Below are 11,721 nucleotides of genomic sequence, written 5' to 3' on the forward strand. Positions count from 1 at the left end.
GGTTGCTTCCCGCGTCCCCAGCCTCGAGCCGGGGGATGTGAGCGGCCGCGCCAGGCTGTCCCGTGCGGCGGCAGGGTCCGGGAGGCCGGAGGAGTGGCCGGCGGGGACCGGGAGGGGTGTTCCGGATGTGCAGCGCGGCTGCGGGGTGGCGCAGCGCAGGCTGAGGCAGGGTCTGGACGGGCCGGGGTGTGCAGCAGGTCCCGCGGGTGGCGGCCGGGGCCGCGGCGGAGGCTGGCGGGCTGGCGGGAGCGGCGTCAGGCAGGGGTGGCCGCGGCAGGCCTGCCCGGGCTGAGCGGGCTGTGCGGGAGGGAGAGGCCCTAGGCCGGGGCGGAATGGACGGGGTCAGACAGCCAGGCGCTGGGCCAGCAGCGGGGCCTGGTCCTATGGGAACGGGGGGCGTGGGAGGGGCTCCTAACCAGAAGGGACCTGGACGGGCAGCCCTGAGCCAGTCTGTTGGGGAGGGCATCCCTGATGCCCAAGCGTGGGGTGGGCGGGGGGGGCCGCAGCTAGGGGGAGGAAGGGCACCCCGCAGGAGCGGGGGACTGGGCTGAGAAGACCGGGGCTTGGGTACCTGTGGGCTGTGCCTAGCGTCCAGAGGCGCCAGTTGTGGCAGGAACGGCACCGTGGAGCTCCTGCACGCCGCTAAAGCTGCGTGTGCTGTTCTGTCCTCCGCAGCCGCTGGCAGGCTTTGCCTTGGCGACTGGTTCTTCATGAACCTGTAGAGGTGCCTCACCCTTTAGGAGACCCGTGACCTGGAGATGCCGGGTCCGAGGCTGTTCTAGGCTGCCTGCTCCCACCCGAAGGGCCCGGGCTGTGCTGGTCTCTTGTCTTGGACACTGGTGTCCAGAGGCTCTGAGGCGGAATTCGAGAGTCTTACAGGTGGGTTAGGAGGCTCAGCACACTCGGCCCAACAGCGTGTGCACATGTTCACAGTGGGCCCGAGGTCACACCTAGGTGTGCACGGGCACAGGGCACCTTGGAGCCCACCCTGTGTGCACAGGCGCATGGGGCTTGGGTCACACATAGGTAGGCACAGTGGACCTCCGTGTGCTCAGGTGTGCACGCACTCACCATGGGGCCCCGAAGCACACCGGTGTGCACAGCAGTGGGCCTTGGGTCACACTGTGGTAACCACTGCCAGCTGGGTGGCTTGAGACAACTTACACTTATCTCATGGTTTTGAAGGCCTGAAGCCAAACATCCAGGTGCAGGCAGGCTGGGTCCCTGGGAAGCGCTTGGGGAGAAGTCTTCCTGCCTCTTTAGTGTCTGTGGCTGCCAGGAGTCCACGTGTACTGTGGCTGTAGCTGCCACCCCCTCGCTCTGTACCTGCCTCAAGCAGGCACCCTCCCTGTGTGTCCATGTGAGCCTGAGTTGCTGCTATTTGGGGACACCATCATGTCAGGCCCCACCCTGCTCCCCTGTGACCTTGTCCCAACTCCAGGATCTTTGCAGCACTGTTTCCAAAAAGCCAGCTCACAAACCAGGCAATGATGATGCACAGCTGGAATGCCAGGACCTGGGAGGCTGAGGCAGGAAGATTGCTGCAAATTCGAGGCCAACTTGGGTTGCATAGTGAGTTCAAACTCACCCTGAACTATATAGGGAGACCCGTCTCCAAAAGAAGCCAGCTCACAGACACAGGGCTAGGACTTTGGAAAGTACTCTTGAGGGGCACAGCACCACCAAGAGAGAGACATAATAGGACAGGTTCGGATGTGGGTACGCGTGAACTCAGCTACTCATGCTGACCCTGTGTGCACACCGTATGCTGGCACCATGGGGCCCACCTCACCACCGTGCCTGCACCCAGGCCCTTCCGTCCGTGCCATGTCCAGCCCACTGCTGGTATAAGAAGGGTCTTGGGAGCCCCCCAGCATGGGCAAGGCGAAGCTCAGAGCCACAGGACGTGGCTAGCCAGCAGGGCCATTTGCAAAACGCAGAGGCTAAGAGAGACATCGCAAGCTGCAAGCAGCCACATGCCCTTTGCACCCTCTACATGTTCTGAAGCATTGGGTGGTTCCACTGGCTTCAGTCAGGATCCAGGGCAGGGCAGTGCATTGCTGGAACTCTTCAGAGCCTTTGTGTGTCACAGGACCTGGAAGCATCCAGGGTCACCCAGACTTATACTAACTCCTGGAGTTTGAGGGAACCCCCATACAAGGAAAAGTGGGGTGTGTCAGCCAGTTTATCAGAACTGTGACAATACCCCACACAACTTAAAAGATGGAAGATACATTTTGGCTTATGGGTTCAGAGATTTCAGTCCATGGTTGCTGGTTCTATTGGTTTTGGCCTGTGATGCAGCAGAGGCATGACAGCAGAAGACATGGCAGAGGAAAGCACCTCACTACATGGCAGCCAGGAAGCAGAGATCGCTGGGAGGGCTGGGAGGGCTGGGACGGCAGAGGCCCTCTTGGGGCCCAGTGACCTGCCTTCACGTGGGCCCTGCCTCCCTAAGAGCCAGGCAGCTGTGAGCTCATGAGTGGATGAATCTCTGATGATGTGAGCACGCTCGTGATAGTCACCTCTGTAGGGCCCACCTCTGAACACTGGGAGTCAAGCCCTCAGCACAGGATTCTGGGGCATACTTCATATTTAAATGATCTGTGCCATGCAAGTAGGAGCCATACACAGCAGACCTCCAGAGGCCCTGACAACCCATGCGGAATCCCTAGGATCTGTGGGGTTGCAGAAGGGGTATGGTCAGAAGCTCTGGCCTTCTGGGAGCAGCCCTCACTCCTCTGCTCTTAACAGAAACATATCTGGGGACCTGTGCCCCAATCTTAAGAGGTGACTGCCATGAGAACAGGGCCATGTACCAGTGTCTGTCTGCCAGGGCCCGAGCAGGGGCATCAGGCAGGCTGCTGGGGAATACATCCAAGCCCCTTGCTTCCCCTCTGGCGGAGGTAGACAGTTTGTGAGTCCAGTGAGCAGGTGCAGGGTGCCGGGGCCTGTGTCCTCCCTATGCATACTGTGTAGGGAGGTTTGCATACTGTGTATCCCTGGTTGCAGAGAGGGAGCACATGTTGTCACCTTAGGGGACTGTGCTGAGGAGAGGACCCTGCAGTGCAAGTCCATGGTCAGCCCTCCTCGGCCTTCACCTGAGATCACCCGCACCCCAGAACCCGGATGCTTTTATAAGAGGGCCCTGTGCGGGGGCATCTGCAGTCTTAGAACGAGCCCTTCCTCAGAGCTGGAGGTGGAGGGGTGGCCTGGAAAGGCTGTGGTGCCTCTGACCCGAGGTGGTGGGGTCGAGCAGCCATGAAAACAGCCCCCTCCTCTCCCATGGTCAGCGTGGGAGTTGGGGTCAGGTGAAGAGGCCAAGGTTTGCTGGAATCCTGGGCGTCATGGGACCCCCACAGCTGGGCCTAACATGGCCACACATGTGGGTCCTGATTTTGCCCGGGTGAGTCCTTCCACCACCGCAGGGCTGCTGCCCAGTGTGCACCCACGGTGAGGAAAGGCACCCATTATACTGCATGGGCTGTGGGCTCTGCACCCAGCAGCTGGCACCTCCCGGGTCTCCTGTGTGGGCCTTTGAGCGTGGACCCACCCTTCTGTGGCCCCTGAGCATCAGCCCTTTCCCAGTGGGGGTCCCACCCCACAGGGGTCTCCCTACTTCCGTGGCATGCTAGGGGGCAGGGTCCCCTCCACAGAAGACAGGCAGCTCACTGGCATCAGGGTCCTGCACTGCTGGACACAAACTAGCAAGCTCAGAACAACACACGTGGCTGGGTGGAGCTCAGGGTGGAGCTGGGGCTCTGGCCTAGTGTGTTCTAGGCCCTGGGTTCAGTCCCCACATAGCGCATGCACACACATGCACACGCACGCATGCACGCGCACACACACACAGAGCCTGTTGCCTTATAATTCTGCAGATCAGAAATCTGAAAAATAAGTGATGGGGGGCCAAATGTGGTGGCGCACATCTATAGTCCCAGCACTCAGGAGGCTGAGGCAGGAGGATCGTGAGTTTGAGACCAATGAGCTCAAGGCCAGTCCGAACTGCATAGTGAGACCCTGTCTCAAAAAGACAAAAAAATAAATAAATAAAAATAAGTGATGGGTCTCATGTCAAGGACTCAGCAGGGCTGGTTCTCGGGAGCCCCTGGAAACTACTCCATCCTCAGGCCAGCAGCTGGAGACCAAAGCCCTGTGATCACACTGTACCCCTGCTAATCCAGGATCATCCCCCGAAAGGTCCTTAACCTGATCCCAGCTTTGTCGTGTAAGGGACGTAGACTCAGGTTCCGAGAGCACAGGGGACACCTGCGGGCCACTACTTGACTGATGACAGCATCTACTCCAGCCTGGGGGGTTGTGGGGATCTGGACTCCCCTAGGGTAAGGGTGCTGAGAAGGCAGCAGTGGCCATGAGCCAACCCCGGGGTGACAGGCGATCTCCAGCCAGCCAGGGGAAGCATGCTGGGCAGGGTGCACCCTTGAGGGTGTCCCCTTCCCAGGTGGCAAGGGTGGGGGCAGGGCTGCAGAAGCACCAGCCTCACTTGGGGAGGGTGGAGACCGGCTGCCCACAGGAAGTGGAGCTGTGCCTGGGGTGCCTGGCCTGGCCCTGTGTCCAGAGCTGGTTGCTGGGTGGGCTGGAAAAGACACAGTCCAGACCGGACCAGGACAAACAGGCAGTGTCTGCAGTGGTCAGACTCTCCTCCCCGAGGCTGCGTCAGGCACCCCGCTCTCTGGTGGTGGCTCTGTTGTTGACCCTGTGCCCTGCAGTGGGCTGGGCTGGCAGGAAAGGAGGGCATCCTGCAGGCTCCTGGGCAGGGTGCTCAGTGCCCGGGTCTACACACCACAGTCCCCAGGGAAAGACGCCGGCGGAGGGACCAGCCAGACCTCTGTCTCCCTCAGACGTCTGCACCGGCCCTGGCAGGGGCCTCATCCTCACTGTCCACCAGGATCCGACCCAGCACCCCCGGCTGACAGCCTGGCCAGCTACACGTCCTTGGGTTCCTCACTCCCTGCAGTGCCATCCGGAGCACCGTGTGCAGAAGGAGGGCCCCTGCTGGATGTGCCTGCCGGGCCTTCGGGCCAGCCCTCTCCACACAGTGGCCCTGCAGAGTCCTATAAGCAGACGAGGGAACTGTGGGCCTGGTAGGACTTGGCCACTGGCAGACAGGGAGGTGGCGGCAGGTGCCTCGCATACACCCATCGTGCGGCGCCTCTCCTTTCCAGCCCAGGGGCACAGGCCCGCCCCTCCCCAGAGCCAAGGAGCCGTGGAGGCCTGGGCAGGGTCCCTCCGGGGATGCTCCACACCTGCCAGGCCCAGCCAGGTTGAGGCCTGAGAGGCTGTGGGGACAGACGTACAGACAGGCCCTGGGGAGAAGGGCATCCCCACCTGCGGTCTTAGGGTTGGCTGTCAGGACAAAGCGGAGTGCGTAAAGTGCTGCCTGTCACCCAGGAGCTGATGCCTTCGCCGCCTCCAAGACTAGCTCGTCACCAGCTCCTCAAGGACCTCGGGCCTTAGAGCCAGCTCGCCCTGACCCTCGCAGCCTCTTGCCAGCCTCTGCCCCGTCCGCGCTCCCTTCACCCATCCACACCTCCTCGGAGCCCCCTGTGACTCCCTAGTACCATGCACTGGTCTCCCTGGCTGGGCAGATCCCGAGGTCTCCTGGATCCTTGTGCCCTCGCCATGGGGGGCTGCCTAGACTGACAGAGGCCCTAGAGTGGGGGCAATGGCAGCCCAGAGCCCTGCGCTGTGCCCGGTGAGGAGCTGGGGCCCCAAAATGCGAGGGCAAATGTCTCTTGGCACTTGGGCTGCTGTAGTCAGGTAGGTGCATCCTTGGCACCTGCCCCCACCTAGTGATGGGTGCCTGGCAGCACAAGGCAGTGGCCAAGACCTGGTTTTGATCCAGCTGAGGCAATGGAAGAGGTGGTGTGGCCTGTCTTATTTCCCCTTGTGCAGAGTCTGTGGCATTTGGGTACTGGAACGGGCAGGAACGCTCCACGGGGACTCACGGTGAGCTCCACACCACCATGGTGGGATGTAGAGAGGGGAAGCTGCCCCAGAGGAGCTGGGGTCCAAGGGTGCAGTGCCCGCACAGAGCAGGCGGCTGAGCGGGAGGGGCTGTGCCAGGCAGGGCAGTACCAGACCCACCAGTGCCACCACCCCAGCCCCCCTCCCAGGCCAGTCCCACCTCATGCCCCAGCCTGTGTCTCCTCTCACCCCCAGAGGAACCCATTTACTGTTACACCCCGCACAACTTCACCCGCGACCAGGCGCTGTACGCCCGTGGCTACTGCTGGACGGAGCTGCGGGATGCGTTGCCCGGCGTAGACGCCAGCCTGTGGCCGTCGCTTTTTGAGCACAAGTTCCTGCCATACGCGCTGCTGGCCTTCGCCGCCATCATGTACGTGCCTGCGCTGGGCTGGGAGTTCCTGGCCTCCACCCGCCTCACCTCCGAGCTCAACTTCCTGCTACAGGAGATTGACAACTGCTACCACCGGGCGGCCGAGGGCCGTGCGCCCAAGATCGAGAAGCAGATCCAGTCCAAGGGGCCGGGCATCACGGAGCGGGAGAGGCGGGAGATCATTGAGAATGCCGAGAAGGAGAAAAGCCCGGAGCAGAACCTGTTCGAGAAGTACCTGGAGCGGCGGGGCCGCAGCAACTTCCTGGCCAAGCTGTACCTGGCACGGCACGTGCTCATCCTGCTGCTCAGCGTGGTGCCCATCTCCTACCTGTGCACCTACTACGCCACACAGAAGCAGAATGAGTTCACCTGTGCGTTGGGTGCCTCCCCCGATGGCCCAGTGGGCGGGGGGCCGGCTGTGCGCGTCAGCTGCAAGCTGCCGTCCGTGCAGCTGCAGCGGATCATCGCAGGTGTGGACATCGTGCTGCTGTGCTTCATGAACCTCATCATCCTCGTCAACCTCATCCACCTCTTCATCTTCCGCAAGAGCAACTTCATCTTTGACAAGCTGCACAAGGTGGGCATCAAGACCCGACGGCAGTGGCGCCGCTCCCAGTTCTGCGACATTAACATCCTGGCCATGTTCTGCAACGAGAACCGGGACCACATCAAGTCGCTCAACCGGCTAGATTTCATCACCAACGAGAGCGACCTCATGTATGACAATGTGGTGCGGCAGCTGCTGGCCGCGCTGGCCCAGTCCAACCACGACGCCACTCCCACCGTGCGTGACTCGGGCATCCAGACCGTGGACCCCAGCGCCAACCCCGCTGAGCCCGACGGCTCTGCTGAGCCGCCCGTGGTCAAGCGGCCACGCAAGAAGATGAAGTGGATCCCCACCAGCAACCCGCTGCCGCAGCCCTTCAAGGAGCAGCTGGCCATCATGCGCGTGGAGAACAGCAAGGCTGAGAAGCCCAAGCCTGTGCGCAGGAAGACGGCTACCGACACTCTGATCGCCCCACTCCTGGACGCAGGTGCCCGCGCTGCACACCACTACAAGGGCGGCGGGGGTGATACGGGTGCCGCCACTGCCCCAGACAAGAAGCATGCACGCCACTTCTCCCTGGATGTGCACCCCTATATCCTGGGCACCAAGAAGGCCAAGCCCGAGACGGTGCCCGCCACCCTGCCCGCCTCCCGCAGCCAGGAAGGCAGCTTCCTGTCCCAAACTGAGGAGTGCGGGCTGGGCCTAGCCACAGCACCCACCAAAGGTAAGGGCGAGGAGCCTGCAGTCCAGCAATAGAGAAGGGGTCACCGGGAGCAGGGTGCATGGGGGACAGAACAGACCAGTTAAGGGCCCACAGGCAGCATGAGGAGGAGGAAGGCTGAGCCCAGCCCCAGCTGTGGCGGCTGCCCCCGCATGTGAGGGAGAACGTGGTGCTGGCCTGGGCGAAGGAAGCAGGACAAGCAGGCCCAGTGGGGGCATGGGGCGTGGCCGGGGAGGTCAGAGCCCACAGCGCCTGTGTTCTGCTGTTCACAGATGCCCCGCTTCCCGAGGAGACCCCATACCCTGCAGAGCCAGCCCGGCCTGGACTTCCTGCTGGGGGCCCGTTCCACGTCTGCTCACCCTCCGCGCCGCCCGCTGTGGCCCCTCTGTCACCAGCCAGCCTGGGCAAGGCCGATCCCCTGGCCATCCTGAGCCGAAATGCCACCCACCCCCTGCTCCACATCAACACACTGTACGAAGCCCGGGAGGAGGACGAGGGGGGCCCCCGGGTACCTCCGGACATGGGCGACCTCATCGCCATCCCCCCACCCCAGCAGATCCTCATTGCCACTTTCGAGGAGCCCAGAACAGTCGTGAGTACCGTGGAGTTCTGAGGGACGGGCCCCCTGGGCCCCCTGCATGAGCGCGTGGACACGGCTTCTGCCTGCCCGGCACTGCCACCCCAGCCTCTGCCCGCGTGCCGGGGCTCAGCACCCTTGCGCTGGCTCACTGAGGCACCGAGGTGAGGGGGCTGGGGCGGGGCAGAAGCGAGGTGCCGCCCAGCCTGATGCAGGCACCGTGCTGGGTGCCAGGCTGCGAGATGAAGAGTTTTATTTTTTTAGCCAGTTTTGTTGTGGGCCAAGTCTGGCAGGACAGCTCGGTGCCCCCAGGGCAAGCAAGGATACTGGGGAAGGTGGCACTGGCCACAGGGCCATGCCCCAGGGGTCACCCACAGAGGAGCTCCACCCCTGCAGGGACCTTTGCCCTCGGCGGGGAGGGGCAGCCCGGGGTCCAAATCAACATGCACTTTCTCCCTGTAGCCTGACATACACTTTATTTTACTATGACTACTGTAACTAACGAGCATATTTATCATCAGGAGACTTAGGATGAGTTTAAAGCAAGGGGTGGTGTGTGAGTGGGTGTGAGTGGACAAGTGCAGGAGTGAACTGAGAGTGTGTGGGGAGAGGCCTGGTGCCACTGTACCAGCATTTGTGAGTAGGAATGGGTGCAAGAGAGCTTGAGTGCGTGTGTGTGGACTGACCTGCGTGTGCAAGGGGCACCATATGCGTGTGAGCCGGGGGTGAGGGCAGGTGGGCGCCAGCACGTGAGTGAGGGAAGGGGTCCAACGCAATAACCACCACTCCTGGGCCCAAGCTGCAGTCCAGTTACCTGGAGCCCAGGCTGCCGCTGGCCCCGCCCCTATTACCTCAGCCAGCCACGGCAGCTCATGACGCAGTATTAACGAGGTAGCACTGACCATATCAATAAATGTTATTCTGATAACTGCTGGTCCTGCCACGCCCCACTCCCTGCACCGCGCCTCCTGTCCAACTTTCAGAGTGGTCCCTGGCTTTCTCGGTTCTCATGGCCGCCTACCAGGATACAGGGGTCTTGAACCTCCACCCCACCGTGTGAGGGAGGTGCACCTGTGGCTTCCAAGGGATGTGGCTGAAGCCTGGCCCCAGGCACAGGGAGACAAAGGAGTGTCCCCGACCCTGGTGCAGGGAGACATCTCTTGGGTCAGACACGTGGGGATGGGAGGCAGGTCAGGTGTTCTGCCTGGGGGACAGAGCTGACAGTCCAGAAGGGCTTCACAAGCAGGTGCCTCGGTGGTGCTTATCTGAGGTGCTCGTCACGGTGGGGGTCCATGGACAGGGCTTTCAAACTGTAGGCCCACGGCCCAGCGGGGCCCACAGAAGGCCATAGCCAGCAACCCCACGTGTCTGAACCAAAGTTCCTTGGAGGCAGGGGCTCAGGAGCTGGGCCCCAAACCCCAGGGAGTGGAGTCGGCTGAGGTCAGAGTGGGCCCTCCTACTACCTGGCTTGGGCATCGTGGTAGCTCCCTCAGCAGTCCCTTCACTGGAACAGCCCTGGGGGACAGGGCAGGGCTCCCCAGAGTCCCTGGGAGTGGCCAAGGTACAGCCACCACAGCCCAGCCTGGACAGGAGACTTCTTCCACTTACAGTGTAGCTTTTACCATCAGCTCTAAAGTGCTCTAACTGTCCCGTCTGGTGGGCACAGCATAGGGGACGCCTGCCATGGGACAGACAGGTGACAGCTCACAGGTGCTGAGAGGCTGCGCCACCACGCAAGGAAGGACAGGCAGAAAGAGGAGGAGCAACGTGGGCGGGCAGTTCTGCTGTGGCTCCCCGGGAACAGCAGGGGGCGCAGCTCAGCGGCTTAGGCTCTGCCAGTTTGCAGAACCTCAGCAGGTATGGGCACAGGGCGTCCCTGGTTGCCCGGCTGGTCCCGGTCCCCGAGTGGCGGGGCCGGTGGACGGGGGCCCAGGGTGTGGAGCTGACGGGGTGCAGACTGAGCCAGTGGTTCACACAGTGTTGCTGCTGGCTCTGGAGGGGCAGCTGCCCAGTGTCAGCATGTCCCACCGTCAAAGCCTCAGAAGTGCAGAAAATAAAAGTCGTGGTTAACACACTCTGGTGGTGGGTCCTGAGCATCCCGAGTCAGAAAGCTGACCCCCAGCTGAGGCAGGAAGCTTCCCCAAGCCTGGCATCCACATCTCCAGGGGGGAGGCCCCAGGTGCCCTCAGCAGTCCAGGAAGCTGGCTATCTGCCCTCCAGGCTCCTGACAAGCCACTGCCCCTTGGCTCACACACACAGACCAACTCCACACAGTGGGAAACCCAAGAGAGGCTGCCCCCCACCTGCCTGCCCCCTGTCCCGGCGCAGCTGCACACCCTGGGAGCTGGCTCTGGGACGGTACCCACACAGTTGGGGACCTGCTGGTCCAGGCAGTACCCCCAGCTCAGGCTCCTGCGCTGTCCCTGTGGGCCCTGCTTCCTGCTGTGAAGAGACAGGCTGGGCTGGGCAGAGGCGGGCACAGAGCCCTGGGTCCAGGGAGTCCCTTGAAGTCCTTGGTGGGCCCATGGCCAAGGGTTCCGCCCACCCTGCTCTACATGGCTTGGCCGGGCATGTCAGTTACTTCCTGTCTGGGAAATCTGCTGTGAATGAACACACAGCCCTTTCTGCACAGAGCCTGGACTAGAGTCAGCGTCCTGCAGAAGCGGATGTCACTGCAGGTGCTGGGGACCTGAGGTCTGGCCCCGTGGCCCTGTGAGTTACCCTAGCTTTCCAGAAGCAGGCACCGAGAGGCCTTAGAAGGATAGGGTGGTGCACACGTGTAATTTCAGCGGTTTGGGAGGCTGAGGCAGGATACCTCCTCAAGCCCAGCTTGAGCAACTCAGTGATTTAGCAAATCACTGTCTCAAAATAATAAAGGGCTGAGGTGCAGCTCAGTGGGAAGGCCCAGATTCCGTCCCGTACTGCCAAAAGAAAAGTAGCGCTCGCCCCTCGGCCGGGCCGAACTGAGTCCCCAACGCTTCACCTCGTGCTTCACCCCTCCTGGTGTCGCTGCCCGGAGCCCCCCTCACGAATCCGCTCCTCTGCTCGGCCAGTCCCCCACCCCTGCCTGCGCTCACGCCCTCGGCCCTTGCTAGCCGTCTCGCCCACGCACAGTGGCAGAGTGTGCTCGGGACAGCCGTGAAAAGCGACTGCAGCTGTGCAGCCTGAGGCTGGGGGAGGCCCAGGTCCCGCCAAGCGAGGCTCTGCCTCAGTTTCCCTGCCTCCATCTCTCCCCGCTCTGCTCCGGCAGGGGACCAAGCCACCTTCCCGGCTGAGTCCTGGCAGCCAGCCCACCGCCCACTCCTTCCCCCGGGCCCCAGGCAGAGGCCGGCAGGACTAGTGGGCGCCTCGCAGTCTGGGAGACCCCTGGCGGGCGTCTCCCGCGCCCCCAGCAGCCAGCGCGGACACCGCACCGAGCTCGGGAGGCGGCCCCGGGGCCCAGCCCCAGACCTACGCCGCCTGCCCCCGCGGGAACGGGGCCCGAAGGGCAGACCCGACCAGAGGGCGGACACGGG

The 11,721-nt window shown here is 62.6% G+C and overlaps 1 protein-coding gene across 1 annotated transcript; it reads left to right on the plus strand.

Moving 5' to 3' along the window:
* Positions 1-6,183: 6,183 nt before the first annotated feature.
* Panx2 (pannexin 2) lies at positions 6,184-10,280 on the plus strand (the record flags this gene model as incomplete). The annotated part of the gene is given in 2 exon segments (XM_005379546.2): positions 6,184-7,632; positions 7,902-10,280. Coding segments are annotated over 2 exon segments (1,790 nt in total), but the record flags the coding sequence as incomplete, so codon positions are not given.
* Between the last annotated feature and the right edge of the window lie 1,441 nt (positions 10,281-11,721).

Source organism: Chinchilla lanigera, unplaced genomic scaffold (genome assembly GCF_000276665.1).
Source record: "Chinchilla lanigera isolate Chin_1 unplaced genomic scaffold, ChiLan1.0 scaffold00012, whole genome shotgun sequence".
In the NCBI taxonomy this organism is placed as follows: Eukaryota; Metazoa; Chordata; class Mammalia; order Rodentia; family Chinchillidae; genus Chinchilla; species Chinchilla lanigera.